Raw genomic sequence first — 22,426 nt, 5'->3', positions numbered from 1 at the left:
GAAACAGGGCATGTTTAATTCAATGGGGAATGAAGAAAAGGGGGGGAAAGTGATGTAGCAGTATCAGTTGAGCCGTACCTCCATCAAGCTGTACATGATAGTGTCGGCTTTGGCCAGGGAATAGCCTGCATGGCATTTCACTTGCCTCAGATTTGTCTCATTTTGGATTTTGGTTTGACCACATCTCTGCCGCTCTCTCTCCCTCCACAGGTTGTGAAATCCTAGCTATCATGCGAAGGCTTTGGTTGTGGTTGGTGTGTGCGGCAGACAGAGGCGGTGTAACCGAGACCTAAGCTTTGCACCTTCACCCTTGGGGGCACTGTGCTTGTAAAAAAAAAAAAAAAGTCTCTGTAACTCTGCCACCATGACAGCATGCCGGTCATCACTTATTCAAGTGCTGTTGGGAGGTTTCCAAGGCATCGCCAACTTCTGGAACATCCCACTGGCCTCAGGAATGTTCCAAATGCTCTCATCTCCTGTTGTGGAAGCCCAGGTTCGATTATCTTTTCGGCTCACAGGAGAACCCAACCACAACAGAGAAGCAAAGAGTGGAACAGTGCACAAGAAGCGAACATGGTGCATGACAACTGGTAAGAGCATGGAAAGACGAGATCACTTATGGATTGACTGCAAGCGGGGAGTTGGAAAAGCTGAGGAAGAAGCTGCTAGGAATGCATTAATTGGAGTTGCAAGAAAAGATCAAATCCAACAGGAAAAAAACAAAAGCAGACTGAACCATGAACATCCTGGGAGAAACACTTCAGAAGAACCTGTTGAAAGTGGCCATAAACAAATGATGAGATGGCAACCCACCTTCTTCTGCATATGTGTTCTCCTGATTGGTTTCTGTCCAAAATCAGCCTCATCACAGGTAAGAAGAAAATGTCACACCATGTTTTTTGGGGGGCTGGCCATTTTTGTCCATTACAATTTAATTCTAAACTATGATTTGATCTGGAATAGATTTTCTTTTCCATTTTTTTTCCTGTATTTGACAATACAGTAATGCCTGCTTCAATATGTAGATGTGCAAAGAATTGTCATGATCTACATTCTTTTATGCAAGAAATAATAACAAATGTGGACAGAATGTATGTTTTTTTTTCTCCTTTTTGTTTTTACATTTACTGTATCAAATTTTGAAAAGTATTAAAATGCCCTTTCCCACAAAACAGCATACCAACCACTACAAGGAAGATGGACGCCTTGTTATATGATTTGATTAGGTCCTGTAGAACTATATGGACGTTTCAATCGGGATATTTTTATCTTTCCCGTAGACTCAAATGTTAGAAGAAAGTCTTTTGTGGATGCTTTGTTGATGTTCAAATAATTATCGTGTTTTTCCCATATGCCATGTTTTTATATTTCTATTTTTTAGCAGTGTTTGATAGAAATTCTGCATATTTTTTGTTAATTACCATCCAACACATTTTCCTTGTATGTGAGCAGTCGCTTTGGTGTGATTTTTTTTTAATGCACACCATTCCTGGATAAATTCCACATACTGTACATTAGTTAACGCACAGTCCGTTAAATTGTGTGGCGCTCGATGAGATTGTCATTATTGTATTCGAGTGTGTCGGGTTACTGCTGATAAGAATAAGTACATGAGGTCCAGCCGAAATGAGAATGGTCACACTTGTTCAATCCTCTAACGTTATTACAGGGACATTTCCCACCGATGGAGAACATTGCTGCCTTCAAACCCGTGTCCACCTCTCCTGCACGTTCTACTTGTGGGGTTCCGGATCGGAACGTCTACTGCCAGACGGCTTCCTCACAGGCTGAGCTTTCGATGTGCCATCAGACCTCCTGTGACCAGGAGTGTCCTTATAGATCCTCCACGCCACCTTATGCTCCACTGCTACTGCCTGCATACAGGTAACCAAGTGTCCATTGACCACTGAACAAAACCAAACCTGGACCCTTTTTCTCTTTGACCAGGAGTACATGCATCACTGAAGACTCTAAAGATACTCAACCTGTCCTCCATCAGACTTCACAGTTGGACAGTTTGACCACCTCTATGTCAAGTGGGGATTTAGCGCTACCCGCTAGTGTTATTTTTCCTCAAGACCAGCAGGAATGTTCGCTGTTTCCACCATCTCAGAAGCTGGGAGTCTCGGGATCTCTCACCCTGGCATTATGGATTAAACCAAGCTCTCTTGGGGAAATGTGAGTCCGATGTTTTCTGTTTCTATTTGTTGGAAACATAAAAGTGGATGGTGGCCATATGATCTTTCCTCACAAGGTATGTGAGAGATGGGCCTACGTCAAGTCCCGAGTCTTTGACCCTTAAGTCAAGTCAGTTGGAATCTGCTTTCAATCACACAGATGTACACAAGATTCACACACGTATGCAGAGAGAGAGCGAGAGCGAGAGAGAGAGAGAGAGAGAGAGAGAGAGAGAGAGAGAGAATTACGAATTAACATACAAGTTTCTGTTCAATGGCATTTGTCAGTTCAACTGTCGATCATGTTAAAATAACATTATTCATGATTTGCGTGGAACCTTTGTTTGTTTACTTGTCTCCGTGGACGTTCGCATGACAGGCAAGTCCTGTTGTCTTGGCCTAAGCATGACACCTGTACCTGGCTTTCTCTCTCTATCTAATGTTGTTGTCAGCCGACCGTCTTTTGTAGCCGACACAGCCGCAGTCGCCATCAAAGAATCCAGATGAAAAGAGGTCTCTATCCTCACCCCGTCCATGCCCTTTCTGTCTCTCCATTGCTGCGATTTCAAGTCATTCCATTCATCTGGATTGACAGAAGCAACCACCTGTTTTTACTAATCAGAGTTTCTACAATGCTCAGTTTTCTTTTACTTTATAAATTTGACTGACAATATGACCAGTATAACAATATCATCTACTGTCTGTGGTTTTACAGTGCCAAATTGAATAAACTGGAACGTTTGTGCGCAATTTAAAAAGAAAGGCAGCCAACATCTTTTTTCACAAAGTGTTTTGGACTTTATTTTCTATGCATCTTATCTAGACCTACATGTGCAGACGTTTCACACAGATGCTCTTGTCTCATTCACCCATCGCTGATTTATATGGAGGGCGTCTCTAGGTTCATAAAAGCCAAGATTTCCCATAAAATGTCACTGATGGTGGTTAATATGACACGTGGAGGGTATTCGCCTGTGCGAGTCCGCAACCCGTGTAGCACCAGAAACCTAGCAGTCGTGTAAAATATGAATATTACATGTATAAATGTCAAAATGAGAGACTGCATCTAGTGCTACTCAACTCAAGTTTTTAGATTCAACGCCATGCTGATGAACCACTTTGTGGATTCGTGTTTTTACTGCAGAAGAAATTTTCAACTCATGTCATTATTTGCATTTGTGTTTTTCTTTCTCAGGATGCTGCTGGAGAAAAACTCAAGGGGCCATTTAGTCTTTTCAGTGACAGTGTCCGATCAGGCTCTCAGTTTGCAGTATGCTCAGTCCAGACGTTCAACTCCTCTGACGGTCAGCTTCAGAACTGAGGGACGAATTGTGATGGACAGGTGGACGCACGTTGTTTTACAGGTAACAGAACACACGTACACTCTGAAACTCTGAAAAGGCAAGATAATATTGTGTTTTAGGTCACTAGCTATACTTATCAGCGACTGCAGTATCAGTTGATGTACATGTACAGTACAGACCAAGGCATGGGCTCATGCGAAACCAGCCAATTTCTGTGGGTTAATGAAAGTGAATTTCCACACCATCATTTTTTCCTCCTTGGCCGCTGTCACAGCCAAATAATAATAATAAATATTATGTACTATTTAATATAAACACCAATATTTTCAGTACTATAGTAGTACACACTGTCTACTATAAGATTCCAAAATTATGAAAAGTGCACTTCCAAAATCCAATTGCAGCACATAACCATCCATACATGGATTTTGACGTGCCAACAGAACAGCCGATTATTTTGATTGTGCTGATTTGATTGCTTTAAGAGGGCACTTATTGCTACGACCAGCAGTGGTGCTAGGAATAGTCTCATATAATGTCATCAAACTGATTTGCTATGCATTTCTACAAGCAACATACATCAGCAGTTTGTTAAAACTAATGATTGGGATGTTTTTCAAATTTGGTCAAGTGGATGCAACAACTAGAAATATCAAAGGCATCATCTTCCAAGAACAAAAACAGTCTTTCTTTAGCTCAAAACCTTCTCAGATGGCAGCCCGTGAAAGGGGCGTCGCATTTGGAAGCTGTAAATGACTCTCACGGCGTATTTGTGCTTGGTTGAAGAGTATCGTCTTACGGAATGGACAATCTCCCTCTTTCAGCATGTCTGAATAAGAACAAAGCTGGTGTGGGAGAAAACATGTTTCGATACTTTCACCGGCGCTTTTCATACTGTACGGTTTTTAAATGTGATTCGATAAGAAACCGAGTAACAAAATTCAAAAGTTACGTCGGCCCTTTGAACGGGATGATAAGATGTGATATCACGGTTTAGCTATTTTATTTTTACGCAAATTGTATTGTTTTACCTGCAGGCCGTCAGGTTCTTGTGTATCTACAGTGTCTGTGCATGCGTTGTGAACATATATCTGGGCTTGAGATAGTGTAACCCTTGTAGCAAATTTGTTGCGAGTGTGCTATGTCTTGGAGGTGTTTGAAATGGTGCGTGTGTATTCCTGTGAATCAGTCTGCCTTTTGTTTAATGGCACGGTGATGTGATCGGCTTTGACCATTCCGAGTCGTAACATAATCATCCTTGACATTCAAACACCATTCGCATACCGCCGTTCTCATGCCCGTGCACACACATCCGCGCAAACACACGCTCGCACAGCAACTTGCAGTTCAGTGATCATTTGTAGCTACGTGTCAGCCACCATACAGATATTTCCCTGTGAAGGAGATGGGTCATTTAGAAACATTCCCATACACGCACACACCCCAGTCATCTGTCGGTTTGAAGAGATCAAAACACCAAAAAAGACAGTCTAAAGGAATACGGGTTTCCAAGTGCCGGGAGCAATTCGCACACTTCCACACACACAATCACATGTGTGTGTACACAGGGCCAGGAGCAAGGTGCTGTAGGGAGGCTGCTGTTCCCAAGGTAGTTGTCTCATCTGATTATGATAACAATGTACGGAGTAGCGGAGGAAAAGGTAGCCGGGAGGGGACTCGGAGAGAGGGGGGGGGGTCTGCAGTAATAGTTCACTTCAAAGACTCTAATCTTTGGCTCATTCCAACATGGTAGCAAGATTTTGGAAAAGTAGCAGCACATGCACATTCATTTGAGTTATTAAATGCTTCTTTAGTACCATAGATTTTATAGTACCGTAGCTTCCTACTGTGCAAGAGTTTGTTTTTTGGAGAAACAAATGGAGAACTGGTTCGAAGCCATTTTTCCCATTGGTAAATAGCATTTGAGAGCATGTGAAGATTTTTATTGCATGGTGTCTATTGTAATCTTGTCAAGTTATGCATTTTTTTTAATCCTTCCAGTTTATGAACGACATGCTGATGTTATGATTTCTCTTTTTTTTTTTTTTTACCCGAATTCCAAGAGCGAAATCCAAGAAGAAAATGTACTATGTGTGCTCATGTGAAGTTCCAGTACATCACAAAAAGTCCTGGTACACCAGAAGTAAAACTCGAGAAGTGCTGGTATGTCATACCGTTGCATGCCAGCCCACTTCCACCACTGCTATAAGATATAGGTCTGCGTAAGTGGGCACCATTGACCCGAGTGCAATCTGTGCCACCACAAAGAGCTTTTTGCATTTTTAATTATATTTTTAGAGCACCCCCCTCATTGCTTCCTGCATTGAAAGAAAAAGTCTTCGAGACTAATGGTCTTTATTAAAAGGTTGGCATGTCACCTTATATATGCCCTCGCTCTCTTTTTTTCCCTCTCTGCTTCTTTCCTTTTCTCTTTTCCAGGCTCATCTATCTCTTTAACCCCCCTGACCACCCTTTCATTGTCTCTTTGCCTCCACCTTCCATGTCCTTCCCCCTCTCTCTCTCTCATTTTCTTTATACTCACACCCTGTTCCTCTCTCTCCCCCTCTCCATCCTCCTGGGGACAATTTTCTTTTCTTAAATAAACTGTCATAGCTAGTGTTAAAATATGGGCCTTACACGAGGCGAGCACGACGAGGCAAAGGCACGGGGCCCTGGGCTGGTATAAAACATGGATAATATGCTGTGAGAGGTAATTGTATCTTTTAGCACTGAGATGAGTAGAACAAATGTGTCTCCCCCTCTCTCTTTCTTTTTCTCTTTTTATTCCTTTTACTCTCACCTCCGCTTCCTATCTCTTTCTTTGCACACTGCACACATCCTAATACAATAGAGTGAATATTGGCTGTACATCAGAGCTGCTAACGGTTCATAGTAGAGAGGGAGTGGAGACTTAAGAGAAAAGGAGAGTGGAAAAACAAGAAGAGGAAGAGCAATAATAAAGATGAGGAAATATCAGCAGGAAGGGTGCCTGGAAATTCCAAAGTGGAGACGATGTAATAGAGTTACATTGGACTTTTAATTATGACCCAAGATTCCTCAAATGATGTTAACTTGATTATGATTAGTTCCATTGTAACTGCATTAAGAAAATCTGATTCTGTATTATAAAAGTTACACTAAAAGGACTGTCAGGTAATTTCTAGGACACACGGCGCACCGCAGTTAACATGACATGGAATGTAGTTGCGAAAATGAGATGTAATTGATAAAAAGTATTATTTGATAAAGCCCCCTTATGTCGCTGAAGGTTGTTTTTTTTTTTTTTAAATAACTACATTGCGACAATTTATTGAACGCATGGCCTTAAATTCACGTTTATATAGTGAAGAACTCAAAGTTTGAATAACACACTGAATTTGTGATCAAATGTAGACATGTTGACTCTTTCGCTGTCAGCACAGTATACATGCATCTTTGCCAAAAAGTGGCAGTGAATGATTTAAAAGAACATGTGAATTTGTGACTTTTGCAATGTAAAAAACACGTTGTGCGTTTCAGTTATACATACAGCAGTCACGATCCCTTTTGATGTGTTCATGCAGACCAAGTAGTATCAATGATCAACAGGTATTCCTTTTCTTGAATGCTCTCCAAAATGGCCTCTGTATGTGCTACTTGTTCCGCTTTACTTTGTCAACAGTTAAATCTTTCTTTTATTAGACCTTTCATTCCAACATCCCTGATTCACTCGCACCCCATCCCCTCTTTTATCTCACTCGTTTGCTCCTTATTGACAACTTCCCTGGCTGTGTTAGTATTTGTCTTATCAGTGAGTGGCTTGTCACTCATTCAGTCACTAGGTAGTGCAGCCTCAAGGGATGGCGAGAAAGTGAAGAGAGTTTGCGGAATAGGATGTTTGGAAGGGAAGATTTGATGTTTGAGAGAAGAAACAACATGAAACATAAAAAGAAATGTGTCATGTCAAGGGACACGACTCATCACTTTGATTATGTCTATTCCATACGCGCTCATACCCCAAAGATGGGTTCACCATTAAATTGATTTCTCAAATTTTACAGTTCATTTTCCCAGTTTCATTTTCTTTGGAGATCAAATCTGTTGGCGTTTTGTGTGGTGACTCGAAGAAATGCTCTCCTGATTTGTATGTAGGGTTCTCCTCTGCCTCTTATATTTGTAGCTCACCGCTATCAAGTGAGCTCAGAGGAAACACTGTGGTCCATACTGTGTACTCAGCCACAGCTTGGCAGGAGTGTGAAAATGGAGAAGAGCTTGAGTCAAAATGCTCCTCTACAAATCACTAAAAGCTTTCTTCTCACGGTTTGCCTTCGCTCGCTTTTCAAGAGGCTTAGGTGCTTGCTGGTGGGTATGTTTGTCTTTTTCTTGTGTTTTAAAAAAAAAAAGAATAAATAAATAGTTTTAGAACAATGCATTTTTTCCTGTTAAAGCTGAAATAATCAGTTATGTAGCAAGCATGTTGTAGTTTTCTCTTGAAACATTTCTATGTGTGACAAACATTGGCAGAAAATCCAAAGTGTCTTTTCCCATAGAGTAAATGTCTTGTTCTAAAGTTCACAGCAGTTATGCTTAAAAAAAATTGCCAAGGCTAAACTAAAGCCAAGCCTTCACATTGAAATTATGTTAAATATGAATAAATGGAGCATACCTGTAGCTTACTGTTTTCTTGTTGAGTTATAAGCATATTACCTTGAATCATAAATCGTTTCATTAACATTGTTTCGTGGCGTGTAAAACTCTTAATGTTAACAGATAAAACTGTGAGGTTCAAGCATGGATGTGGAGGTTGTGAACCCAAATGCTGGGAAACATTGTGCTCAAAAATAACAATTTAATAAGGCCATGAAAAACAAAGTCAAAAACTTTATACAAAGTAGTGACAACAACCCAGAAATAAACTTACTTCTAAAGATATGAATAAGAAATTTGGTAATGCAACTCATGGAGACTTACTTGCTGACAAGGACAACAACTGAAAGACATGCAGCAAACCTTACGCACTGATTAGACAGAAAGGAACGCCCAGACAAGAGACACATGGTGCGGGAACCAGACCCATATACTGTACTGTACATAGCTTCATCTGCATCATTCTGAGAGATTCAGCACCCTGCTTTCACCATTCTTTAAGCCTAATAAGGAGCCACATCTGACTTATAGGGCCAATACAACAAATGTTTGCTTTTAACACCAGAATATCTAGAGATATTCCAAATGGCAGTTCTACCTATGAAGTCCACCGGAGAGACGATGGGCAGGAAGGATTAGCCTGCTGGCTATCAGCTGTCGGCTAGCTACTCCTTGCATACCTGCTACCTTAGCTGCACCTGGCTGGTTGGGTAGCATCTTTGGACGTTACAGAAAACCACAAATTTGCAGATCCGTATGAGTATAGGTGCATTTTTTCAGCCAATATTTATTAGTTAGGTTCAACAGAAAAAAATGTGAATCGATAAATTGTGAAACAGCAAAGGTTCACGTAATATTAATGTTGTTTTTACAATGGAAGATCAAGTAAAAATAAGGGAAAGACCATGTACCTTCGAAGTAGCATTTTATTGTTACTAGATTAAATATCCTCAAACCATCGCCACTCAAGAAAGTAAAGCAACAAAAAAAAAAAACTTACCTCATTCTCAGAGTTCTAAAATTATTATCGTAGTAGAAGGTAAAAGAAGGAAGTGGAATAAAACAGATGACTTGAGGAAAAGAAAAAGTACCATAAGTGTTTATGAGAGCTAACAAAGAGGACTCTGCTGTGTTTCGGAAGGGCACGTGGCGGCTAAGGAGGATGAAGCGCTTCACTATTCATTTACATCAGCTCTGACAACTGCCTCACATCTCCCCAAGAGCCACACTGCTCGGGCTTAAAGATTCTTAAAGTGGGCCCTTCTTCTGGTTCCCTCTCTGACTTTTCTTCTCCTCCCGCCTCTCCTTCTTTCTCTTACTCCCATTCTCTCCTGAGCTCTCATGTGCTTGCCAGTCTTCAATCAGCCATCATGAAAGTGTCTGTCTGCGAGTCTTAACCATCCTCTGAGAGGCAGACACTTGTCTGGGACTGCCTTCATCCCCTAAAGGCGCTTTTTTTTTTTTTTTTTAACTTGGACTCATTTCCCTCCTCACACCTTTTCAACTTGCCTAAAGAGCTGACAACAAATGAGCAACATGGCAGAAAACAAGAGGCAGTGATTACTGGAAAAAGTTGTGGACAGAGATAACACGCTATGAATCTTATTTTTTTTTTCTTAAAGGTGCTAAGGGAAGGGCAAAACAAAAAGATAAGCGAAATGGCCACAATGGAAAAAAAACAAGAAAGGCCAGAGCAAATGAAAGATAGAAAAAGTAGGAGGGAAGGAGAGAAGGAGGGGGTTTTAAGAATCACGATTATCAGTATCCACACAGAGTGTTTCCCAAAAAACGGATTTGGAGATTGGGCAAAGGGAAAGAGTGCGGGAGCACACATTAAAGTTTTTTTTTATGGAGGTGTCTTTCTTTTTTTGCCCCCCCCCTCCACATGGGTTTGATGTGAAAGGGAGCTGTCGCTGCTTTGACGATGCTGTCGGCTCTGCCGTTTTCCATATTCATGCTGCAGATCGAGAGAGGACAGAGGCAAGAGCGCAGAGATTTTTGGTCAAACAGAAAGCTCATTTGCACTGAGGCAGTTTAGCCCCAGGCTTTCCCGCTACTGGGGAAATGAGTTGGAAGATTAGTCGTATGTATAATTTACATACACACACACACACACACACGGTCAGGCAAAGAGGTGCAAAAAAAAAAAAAACTGTGTACATTTTTAGAGATTGATGCACAGGTTGAATGCACTGACAGCTGGCATTTTGTGACAAAATGAATTTGTAATTCACCATTACACGGGACATTTTCTTCAGTATTTTGGCTCCCAGCCTAAATCGAGTAAAATTTAAACATAACAACCTAAACTTAGGCAAGAGTAAATGATTCAGACTGAGGGTAAAGTTTAATATGCTCCATCGTCGCATTCCCGTACACATGGCCTAAACGCAAAACTCCATTCGGACCTGCTCCCGTCGCATACATGTTATGTCACCGACGTGTTCCATCCATCCATCTATCATCATCTATCATTTTCTTTCTTTCTTGTTGCCGTTATTTGTGTTTTCTCGGTGCAGTACATTGACTGAAGTGCAGATACCGAAAGGAGATTTTACACGTGCACGTGGACATTGTTATTTCACAATATGACCAACTAGCTGCATGGATGCATGATAGAATTCCACACGATCCTGCACGTATGTGCGCATTCACATTTTCTCTGAAAAACGCTCATCTGACCACCAAATTAAAAATAGGACGCAACTCTTTTGTTCGGATTGCTGTCATAAAAATTAAATCCAATAAAGATGGAACAAGTAAAGATGAGTAGATTTTACTGGTTATTCCATACTCTACAAGTGCAATATTATTCAGAACGCCACACACACGCAAACGCATAACACACACATAATATGCATACTATACACACAAAAAAGGATTCGTGTGATTATTGCTCCATAATGTGGCACAGACGTGTGGTAAAAATTCTTGGGATCCATAGACAGAGCAAACTCAAGATGAATTTCAAGGTATTTTCCTTGATGGGCAAATTAGATTATTCTGTGACTGATTTTCAGGTGCATGACAGGCGTGCCAGTCTGTTCCTGAATGGGCTGGAGGCGGACGGGACACCTTTTGAGACCCAATCACTGCCCAGCAGATTACAAGACAGCAATGGCGACAGCAGCATGAGGGTGGGACTCAGCTCCAAAGGTAAAGATGGTACAAATATCGGCAGGCAATATTTGAAGGACTGATAATATCTGTTTCTCTGATAGTGTTGCTTAATATGTCAACGATTATGCCACGTTTATGCCTCCTCCTCTTTCAGCAACACATTTGTGATTGATTGGTAATGCCTGGGAGCCGTCTCTGAGTCAATAGGAGCGAAATTGAGAGAAAAATGATATCCGTTCATCTCCACAGTGATAAACGAGTGTTTTTCTTCTCGTTTATCAGGCATTGATCCCTAGTTCACTGCAGGTAGCATCTGATAAGTTGAAGATCACATCAGGGGTTGTGATCAATACAAGTGATTGGCTTTGCGGTGTGTGTGAATGTGTAGCCGATTCTCAAATCCCGGGGGCTGTGTCTGGAATTTTGATCAGTGAATTGATTGTGCGAATGCTGATCAGATGTATTGATTAACAACTATGTCTGTTGTTGGGAGGATTCTTTGTCTGATGAGTAACAGGAAACATAACCAGGTCCATGTGTTAGTTTGGTTCAAGACTTCCCTTTCCAATTGTGGATGCCTGTTTTATTTTGAAAAAACACATTTAAATCTCAGTGCAAGCCAGATCCTGTTTTGAAACATGATTATCATTTAGCTAGTGACAGCACAAATTAAGATCTCATTTCTGTGAGTCGTCATCTCAGGAGCTAAGTTGTCTGGGCCTTTATGCCCCTGGTAGGGTCACCCATGGCAAACATGTCCTTAGGTGAGGGACCGGCCTAAGCACACCTCAAAGATCCCTTATGATGAAGAATGTATTTGCATCACCTGTTACCTTGCCTGGGCGCAGAACACTATATGCCAAAAGTGAAAAAGAACAGCTGATACATCTAGTACCAAACGAGGAAATGTACAAGAACAAGACTCATTAATACCGGGAATCAATCGTTTCATCATTAAGAGGGTGTGAGTGAAAAATTTAAGAGCTCAAAATAGCGTGATTGTCAAAACCAAATGCATACAAATCCCAAAAGCCATGCACTCCTGCCGGTATCTCCTGTCAACAGTTCCAACGATATGCAATACAGAAAAGCTACTTAGCCATGCAGCGGATGACTGAAACACAGAGTTTGGAAGACTGAGACCTACACACAGAAAGGAGAATTAAGGCTTATACCTTGCATCATCCCAGTAACAATAGGCAGAGTGCTTTACAGAGGAAGCCATAATCCCATTTCCACACGCTAAAGAAATCCTCAGCCAAAGCCTCAGGCTGCACAACCACACACTGTTCGAACACACTTAGATCCCATAACGCTCCCGCACTTTCATTCAGTTTTTGACACACGCACCCACCTCAGCACATACACTCACAGTTGGACAATGTACTCAAGCCAAACGCGGCAAAGCCTCCCTCAAATGCAAATGCGCACACGGAGACGGGCGCACACGCATAGGCTCACGTTCGAGTTTGCTGGAAAACACACAGTAAAGCTTCTAAACGCACACATCTAGAAAAAAGCTAGGCATGGCAGAGCTTCTGTCAACGCTTAGCGACGATATCCATTTTCCAAGAGTTGTTGTCAAACTAGACAACTTTGTTGGGCACCGAAACAGCCGGGCTCTCTTTGGACCAACATCATTGCTGCTGTGTTTTAGTCTTTCATGTTCAAGCCAGCATTGTCACGTTTGTGTATTGAGATGTGCTCATTTCTGGGTTTGATGGCACCTCTGTTGTGGAGTCCGTTCGGTTCCTCGCGCATCCTTTCTTCTCTGCATCAGTCAGCAGCACACCTCATCACCGGTTTTTACATGTGACTAATTCCTACCAGTTTCTTCTGGCTAAAGCTTATTTTGAGATTCAGGGCTGTTTGTTTGAAGTGTTTGTCAGTTTTCTGGAGCCTGTGATAGTCAACCATTGCACATTCAGGCAGTTTAAAGCTCAAAGAAAAAACAAACAAAACTAATGGCGTTATATAACTGTTTATTTTTTATTATCAGAGTAATACTGTATATTCAATAAATTTCCATAAAATTGAATAGACATTGTACTGTAGGTTAATTTTGATGTGAATTAGTTTTTGCAAAGAAGAGGCCAGACGGATGGCTATTTTAAAACTTTTATAACCTTAAGCACTGATAGAAACCCTCCAAGCATCACCATGCGGTATTAGTGGGAGTCAGTCGGCAAAGAAACAACAGAGACAGGGGTCGCGGTGCAGAAATGTCTATTTTTATGCCACTCATAATGATTATATAGCATGCATTTGCCCCTACACAGCTGCGCGCGCAGTTCCGCATTACCGCAAATGGCTCATGAATAATTAGTACGAGGGCGGACTCGGACAGTTTCATTGGTCCACTGTGCCATGTTGGTTTCCATGCCATGCCGCGTTGATGTGACGAGTGTGGGGGGAACATCGAATAACATCTTGATTCTTGTCAAGTAAAAATTCATCCCTCAGTTGTCGACTATTTGTTTCAATGGCACATCTAAAACCACACATTCACATCATTCCACTTTGAAATTTAAAACATTCATCTCATTCAAATCACCTTGGATGTGATTATCAATATGGCAACATTCTGCACTTACCGAAAATTCCTGAACTTCCCCTCTCTAAACATTTTGGTGAAATTATTAATATCAAGCAATGATGAAAGTAATTTGAACTAACTTATTTCAGAAGCGCTTTTAAACGCCTCTAGTGGCACGGGCTGCAGGCTGCGACTGATCTTTGTCAGTCTTGGATCATGAACCCAAGCTTATATGAGCAGTATATGGGCAGCTTCACTTAGCTGTTATCATGAAACCGATAAGATAATCTACTAAATACTGTGAAATCCTCTCACTCTGTGCTTTTCGTACAAACCCATTAACACCTTACCGGTGTTCCTTTCATCTCTCCAGGGTCCAATCAGTACATGGGGCGGATGCAGGACTTGAGATTTTATCCTGCCTCTTTGACGAACAGGTGAGGTGGATAGACACACATGTCAATGGAGGGTTTTGTGATGGGAGAAGGGTACCTAATGCTTGGAAAAGAAAGATAGAGTAGTTGTGAAGGATGAATAGTAGAAGGGGGGAAAAAAAAGACGTCTAATCCTTCCATCTTAAAATCCATACTACTTCCAGAGGATTTTCCTTATAAATTCAATACAAGACAATTAGTGTTTCTTTTGGCAGTAATGCCGACAGTAAGGGTTTAAACGAGACAATTGATGTCTATTTTGTACATTGTATTCTGATACATCCAATTAGCAAGTGCTTGAAGATTATTATAAAAATAGATTGAAATTTGTGGTCAACGTTAGATGAAAATGTGAAACTTTAAATGTCATTTAATAATTTTGATCATGTATTTATTTTATCAAAAACTTCAATTGCTTCGATTGACTCAACATTTTTCATTCAACAGGGAAATAGTAGAGATTTATTCAGGTGCCCTGCCAAAGCTCCATTCTCAATCTGAGTGTCGCTGCCCCTCCACTCACCCCAGAGTGCACCCCTTAATAGAACGGTACCCTTAAAGTCTATCATCTATCTTATCAATACATTAAGCTGGAAGCTTAACGTTTTGTATCATAAATGCTTTAATTTTTTTCAGATATCTTTCTAGTCTGTTTTAATTTCCTCATACATAAATCCTTCTCCCTAAAATGCCTTACTTATGCACTCTAAATAGATATTGCATCCCCAATGGTGTTGAGGACACCACCAATGATCAAGTCTTACGACTGAACCTCAATGCGCATCCACTTACTTACATCAACGATCAGGACATGGGCACCGTGTGGCGCTCGAAGCTTATGACGGCGCAGGAATTGGATGAAGGGCTCACTATTACTGTGGATCTGGCAAATGGACAGTACCAGGTAACTCAAAATCAGTGCCCACTTCATGTTCCTTCAGTATATTATTCTCTAATGTTATCCTCCATTTCAGGTGTTCTATGTCTTAGTTCAGTTTGATGGCCCATTGCCTGAGTCACTTTTGATCCAAAGGCGAAGACTTCCTGAGCAACTGAACAGCACCAACAGTGCGGAACCATGGTTGGATTGGCAGTACATGGCCAAAGACTGCAGTGTATTTGAGATGCAGAACAATGGGCCGCTGCTCACACCGGACTCAGTCAACTGTCTCCAACTGCCCAGGTACGGTAGCACTTTGACACCCTAATGAATCCGCTAAGCTGCATTTTAATAACATCTAGGTCTACGCAAAAAATAATGTATAAACGAGGCATTTTGAACAGGGTAAAATCACTAATCTTACGTTTGAGGCCATATAATTTAAATTTATTGAAGGACCTGGATCATTGTCATTTATACGTTCTCCAGTTAAATATATGCATATAAATGAGCAAATTATACCTTTGGAACATTACTGATTTAATTACTTATGAGGTATGAGTTATAGGAATTTTTTTGTTTTTTGTTTTTTTGTTTTTTTTGGTTAGTGACACTTCTAACTAGTGAAACGCTTATTCACTGAAACCGCACATTTCATGAAGTGGCTGCCATACCCCCTTCGTTCGTGTGTTTGGTAGGGAGTTGGTGTGGGGGCCCAGCACAGAGACCACAGAACAAACTAGCAATTGTCAGAAATAAGGAAGTGAAACACTTTGGGGCAGTTAAGGTGATAAATTAACTTGGTAACGTGGTTAAAAGCTCCCAAAAGTTTAATTTCCGTGATAAGGACCCTGCAAATATTATTTATAAAAAAAACAACAAGAAAAAAAAACACATTTTAAAGTCAGACTTGGACATCAATACAACGTGAACATGTAGAAGCACACTTTATACTGAGTCTCACTCAAGCGCCTTCAGTCGCCTTTGGTAGATTACTTTTTCCAGGCCCTCCTTTGATACCAGATACACCAAACTTGGAACACCGTCTAACACACTCCCACTCACACTGTGTCTCACAGGCTACATTTTGGCAGATCTGCTGCTATCAATGGCTGAGTTGGCACAAGATAGAATAGCTATGGTTACCTACCTGCAGGAGATCAGAGATTATGTAGTCATTGCTCATTTTTTGCTTGACTGACAGATGATATCACATGCAATCATGCCTGGCAGACTCACATTGGTTAATTTGGCGACATTGCACCATGCATTGGCAACATGATGAGACACTTTTTGACCTTAATGGCTGATAATCATCAATAAGAAAAAGCTTTGTTTTAATCTTGGAAGATTTGCGTTTCTTATCTTATAAAATTTATTTAATCCAGCAGGAGATTTTGTGCCCTATGAGTTCAGTCAAGTATTTGTAAAGATAAATGCAAGCACACTGTTTTAAGTGTTTTGTGATCATTGTGATGCATTTTGCTCCAGGGGTTCTCCCTTTTGTCTATTGTATAAATGTGAAGATAAAAATCCGTTGCTTTATACATAGCAGAAGCATTTAAACAGGATGTTCAGCATTTATAGGTATCATCATTTAGCGGCCATGGAAGTTATGCTTTTTTATTAATTCCAGCGAGGTGGGCCTTTCCAGCAGTAACATCACAATCAACCTGCTCAGCCCAGAGCCAAACGTGAGGCCCGGCTATAATGATTTCTACAACACCCCCACCCTTCAGAAAATGGTCCTCGCCACTCAGGTACGGATCCATTTACGAGGACAGTACCACACCAAAACAGCCAGGGTGGACCAACGACACAGACACTATGCCATCAAAGAAGTCACAATCAGTGCCAGGTGAGCTACTGATATAACCTACGAAGCCTTGCCGCCAAAGAGGGAATAAAAAACCTTGACATTTTGGGAGTAGAAAGAAAGAGCCATCTGAGTTGAGTTTAGTACAAGCTTTGAGAGTAACTTTCAATACATTTTTCTATTAGACAGGGGGCAACCATTTTTATAGCTGGTAATTATAAGATTATACAGGAGGCAATCATTTCTTACTGTCCTTCCAGCTCCACTTAGCTATTTTAATTAGTAGCCTGTTACTTTTTACTAAGTGGACTTTTATCTTTGCATGGTCTCCATTCCCTCCCATTCTATTTTCAATGAGGACCTAAGTAGTAATCATGTGAAAGCGTGTTAATATATATTAAAAAAAAACAAAACAAAAAAACTAACAACAACAAATGTCAATCCAGGAGGTATAAAAAAGTGAGGTTACATTTGAAATGTTGACTCAATGCATGCATTTCATGACACTTTCTGGAATTATTGTCCAATTTGTCACACACACAAATCTGTCACTCGCTAATCTTATTGGTGCTTCATTATTACTGCCCTTATTGCTCCATTTCTGTTGCCTACCTGTTCTGTTTTTTTTTTTGTTTTTTGTTTTGTTTTGTTTTCATATCAATTTTGGAACTCTTATATGTATTCTTGCTATTTAATCATAATTCAAGCCCATTTTACTTCTCCATGGAGTCTATGTAAGCATTTGAACACATCTCTACAGTCAGCAAAACACATAAAAATGTTGCCATTATTTTTATTGGTGCACAAGCACATATAAGTCTAATGGAGTTAGTTGAGTACATTTTGTGTCATTTAAAGAAAAAAGCAATTCCTAGTGATGTCCATCTCAGGGGCTGTCGGGCGGCACCATCAAAACAATGCAACTTTCTCCAAACACTAGTTAATTATGAATGGGAAAGCCCTGGGTTCTAATGTGCATCACATTTCATTAATCTTGCCACCGGGAAACAAAAAAAAGGCACGGAGGGTGCTAGAGGTGAAAGGATCCACAGAAGAACTAATGAAACAAAAAAAAAATCATCTGAATGTCTGGATGAATAATTCAATGGCTGTCTCACTACATGTACGTGTGTGAAAGAGAGCGAGAGGTAGTTGTCTGCTGCATGTTATGTTGCTCTGATCATTTTCAGCATGACATTTATAAATGTTGAATGGAATCTTCCCTAATGGCCCTTCTATCATTCCATCAACGTACTGGTCAAAGCATAAATGTAGAAGAAGGGACATATTCTCATTTATTTGCTTTGTTAAAGCTGCGGTTTAAGTACATAGCGTATGTCATGTTTCTCACACTTTCTGTCATGCAACCAGGTGCGAGTGTAATGGCCATGCAGATCACTGTGATACCAGCGTATATCCCTACCGCTGCCTGTGCCTTCCTGAAAGCCATACTGAAGGAAACAATGTGAGTAGATACCATATAAACTCTAAAATAGGACATTTTTTGACAAAGCACTTGCAGTCGGTACTCTACATATCAGAGTTTCTAAAGGTCCCTTTAAAATTTCCAACATTTCAGGCATCTTTGAAACATCCCATAAATTAACATAATATTGGTAGCTGACTGGCTTCAACATAAACATTTCATACATATACAGTATGTTGACAGACCCCACAGGAGAACTTGCATCACACAGAGGGTTGTATCATATTGTTGTAGGTCAAAAAAGTAATGGGACAGACAGACAAATGTCCACAAATCTTTTTTTGGTCATTCTTCTCATCAATCCCCAGTCAACTGAACAATGAGGTTACTCTTACTAGGCGTCAGCCGCACATTACATTTACCGGTAATTGTCTGCAATGTGTGTCATAAACGTTCCAGGACTTGTTAGATGAAGATATTTCAAATCCAAACATCAAATTTTCCATTCAAATTGATCTCTTGAAGTCTGCTGTCTGGATGCACTCTGGAAGGATTCTTTTAATAACATCTGCAGCTTCGTTGTCATGGCCGTTCCGACGTCATCTACTTTTTCAAAATAGATCCCCGTTATGATCCCTTTAAGCTTGGCAAAGTGGGATGGGTGGGAGGGATCACACACAGTATTCTAGCTCTGTAAGTAGGTAGGTAGCTTCAGCATGGCCATTTTCTTCTCAGCCAGGAACTGTCAGATATCAGGGAAATGTAAGTAAGTTGTGTTGGTGGCTACTTTGTTGATCGTCTGGCCTTGTATATTGAATATTCTGGAAGTTTTCGTCCACTCTTCTTTGTTGGTCAAGTTCTCTTCGCCTGCAGCACCTCACCTGAACTCTACTTGCCTGAATAATTCAGAACCTAATGTATCATTGATACACTTTTGTGTCTGTGTATTTTAGCCATCTAACATTGCTTTCGTTGCTAACCAAACATCAAATCGCCTGCTTGATTCATTCAAAGATTACCAGATATGACTGTGGACAAAAATGGCATTTGTCACATAAGGCGCACGCTTAATAAGACATTGTCAATTACACTTTGTCATCCCGACTAATAATGAGTACTGTTTCTCTTTTCCACCCTTGTTATCGCTTTTACTCCCCCCAAATCTTCATCCTTTGTCGAGTGCTCTGTCTCATGCTGGCTCTCCAGGGTCTCAGTTGAAATAATGTCTTAAATCGACTAGAACAATGACATTCCCTCAGCATGCATCTCTAATCAGATGTCTTGTTCTCTGTTTGTCTTTTGCTCTGTCTCACGGCCCTTTTTCTTTAGCATTCCTCAATTCACTTTGCTTTTGTTGTAAGCATTTTTTTTTTAATTTAAATCATCAGTTTGTCTTCAGTCCCGGGTGCGGATTCGGGTCTTTGGAGTCTTCCGTTTCTACCTTAAATACTGTGACTTGGATGTTCTTTGTTGTGCATATGCAATATACATTTCTGTCACGAGTGTTTTTTTGTAAAAGACATTCAACATCAAACAGGCACACGTGTGTGCGTGTGTGTGTGTGTGTGTGTGTGTGTGTGCGTGTGTGTGTGTGTGTGCGTGTGTGTGTGTGTGTGTGCGTGTGTGTGTGTGTGTGTGTGTGTGTGTGTGTGTGTGTGCGCGCGTGCCTGTCCCTGAGCATGTTTCTCCCAAAGCCTCTGCGCCTCATCCCTCACAGTGAATATTCAAGACCTTTCTTCTACCTCTAATAAAAGGCTGTGGGGAATATTAGCGTTTAATATTGCATGTGTTCTGTTGACTTGAATTGGCCCCGCACCATGACGGATGTTCAACTAATCTGCAGAATTTCCACAGTGACATTAAAGTGACAGAAATGCTCAGACATGTGTCAAGATGATCAACGGGGGCCTCAGAAGACACACACTTATTACTCGCTGAAGCTCAAACGCACTCAAACATGCGCCCCCCTCACCCCGCTCTTTCTCACTGTCTTTTGATGCTTTCTTATGTGCACTCTGAGTCACACTTAATCTGTCATTCTGTCCCCCCACATCTGATAGATTCAGTCATATATGAAAACTATATCATGTATTGTATTTCGTGTCGCACCATACCATATTATGCCGTGGGCCTGATTTATCAAGATCCACAATAATGAGTGCTTGAATCGTGCGCACGGATTGCCTGCACTGTTGGTAACAGGTGTCAAAGTGTTGGGGAGCCACATTTTAAAGTGCTAAGTTTCCAATGTGTGAAAAAAAGGGTTAGAGTGCATGAGGGATAAGATTAGAACGCACATCAAACACCAAAGAGCGTTTGTGGGAGAGCAGGAGTCAAGTCCACCTTTATCAAGTTTGAGATGTAAAGCTCTGAGTCCAAGTCAAGGCAGAGTTCATAAAATCTATCGATGAGGTCAAGAGTAAGCCTTGAATTAGAAAAACATTTAAGACATATCTTGATGTGCAAAACGTCCTTTGCTTTTTTATAAACCATATGTAAAATCTCCAGGTTGCTTGATGTTTTTTTTTTTTTTTTTTTCATGAGACGTTGCAGTAAACTGCTTTTCTTGATGATTGGTAAAACCAAATTCTGTGTTTACCTTTGGCAGTGTTGGCTGACATGACAAATAAATCTTGAGGCCAGATTATCCAATTAAATGACTATGTTGATCATCTGAAAGACTTTAATATTGTTTGAAGGAGGACAATAATATTTAGGAATTAAAGCTTAGGTGGACTCAGTTGAGTTCATAAAAATATTTTCGGAGTCCAACAGCGGTGGCTGGACTGGCAGACTGGTATTAAATTGTGTTTCAAATTGGGGCAGGATTGGAAACATTGACTGGATACAAAGTTTGTTATTATTTGTTTAACTTCTAATTTGAAACACCCCGAATGTTGTAAAACTACCACTTGTTTGTTTCAAGATGAATTTATTAATCCAGAATAACAGCATTAATACTAACTGAAATGGCTGTTTTATCATTGCTGACATTTCTATGTGTTGTGTTTAGTTCAACTTGGCACTTTTCTGTTTGCGTTTGCATCTGTGGATGATGGATATTGATAGGCTGTGACGTTAAGAAGGGCTGCCCACGATATCTGCTGCAAGCGTCTGCTTCAACAGCAGATTTGCACCTAGGCAGGGGTTAACCGGGTTAACTTTAGATACACACAAAACGGGTGTGTGGACACAAATACGCATGCACATACACACACAGTCTTGGGGCACGACCTTTCCAGTGGGAGCGTGAAATTGGTCATGGCTTTTAGGATAAGATGAGTTGCCCCAGCAGATTATTGCACACTGATGCTGCACATGCACCACAAACACACACGCACAGTTGCTTGCCTTGTGACAGGCCATCTGAATGTCCACACATCCATTAGACTGGGCTTCTCACTCAGCAGGTTTTTACAAGGGGAAAATTAAATTTACACTATTTTTTCCTATATTTTGGCTTAACTAAAATCTTTTATCAGCAAAAAGTGATCTTGTCAAGAGTTGAGCTATAACATTAGATGAAAAGCACTTCTAAAATTTGTATTAAACAGCATAACTGACAGTATATTGCTGCCATGCCTGACAGCCGGAATCTACTTACAATCAATGAACTCTTCTACATTAGATACTTCTGATTGGCCTAATGACATTCACTAAGATTAGCTAAAATAATCCCTTGTTGATAGCCAGAAGGGAATTTTTTTGTAGTAAAAGTAAAACAGCATTCAGATAAAGTTTAAAAGACAAATTACCGTAGAATAAAATGATATACCGTAATGAAAACCGTTGTATAATACAAGCTGCAAGAGCTGTTAAAGCTTGAGATCCTGTGCATCTATTGGTTTGCCCAGCTCTCAAGTACCTAAATAACTAAAAATATACAATAAACAACAAGTATGACACAGGACAGTTATATTTCACTATAAACTGTAATCTCGACAATAAGGTTTACTCCTGTGGCATAATAATCAAATCAGAGCGTCACGGTTTTTTAAGTATAATAGTGGAGGTCACATTATTAAGCTTTTTTTTTTTTTTTGTCCGTGTTAAATTTTAGATAGTAGATAATACTTGTGTTGGTTATTTACTTGTACTGTTACTGCT

The 22,426-nt window shown here is 40.5% G+C and overlaps 1 protein-coding gene across 1 annotated transcript in view; it reads left to right on the top strand.

Moving 5' to 3' along the window:
• Positions 1-364: 364 nt before the first annotated feature.
• Positions 365-22,426, top strand: part of ush2a (Usher syndrome 2A (autosomal recessive, mild)) — a 156,242-nt gene continuing 134,180 nt past the window's right edge. Inside the window, exons 1-11 of the mRNA XM_088413582.1 lie at positions 365-871; positions 1,670-1,884; positions 1,948-2,178; positions 3,373-3,541; positions 11,128-11,263; positions 14,137-14,200; positions 14,645-14,746; positions 14,912-15,101; positions 15,172-15,380; positions 16,714-16,935; positions 18,265-18,358. Coding sequence (XP_088269708.1) covers positions 365-871; positions 1,670-1,884; positions 1,948-2,178; positions 3,373-3,541; positions 11,128-11,263; positions 14,137-14,200; positions 14,645-14,746; positions 14,912-15,101; positions 15,172-15,380; positions 16,714-16,935; positions 18,265-18,358 — 2,139 coding nt within the window. The remainder of the gene's footprint in view (positions 872-1,669; positions 1,885-1,947; positions 2,179-3,372; positions 3,542-11,127; positions 11,264-14,136; positions 14,201-14,644; positions 14,747-14,911; positions 15,102-15,171; positions 15,381-16,713; positions 16,936-18,264; positions 18,359-22,426) is intronic.

This window comes from Hippichthys cyanospilos, chromosome 4 (genome assembly GCF_059441005.1).
Source record: "Hippichthys cyanospilos isolate Australia breed blue-spotted pipefish chromosome 4, RoL_Hcya_1.0, whole genome shotgun sequence".
In the NCBI taxonomy this organism is placed as follows: domain Eukaryota; kingdom Metazoa; phylum Chordata; class Actinopteri; order Syngnathiformes; family Syngnathidae; genus Hippichthys; species Hippichthys cyanospilos.
Note: the sequence above shows the minus strand (reverse complement) of the source record. Positions and strands in the feature narration are given on the sequence as shown.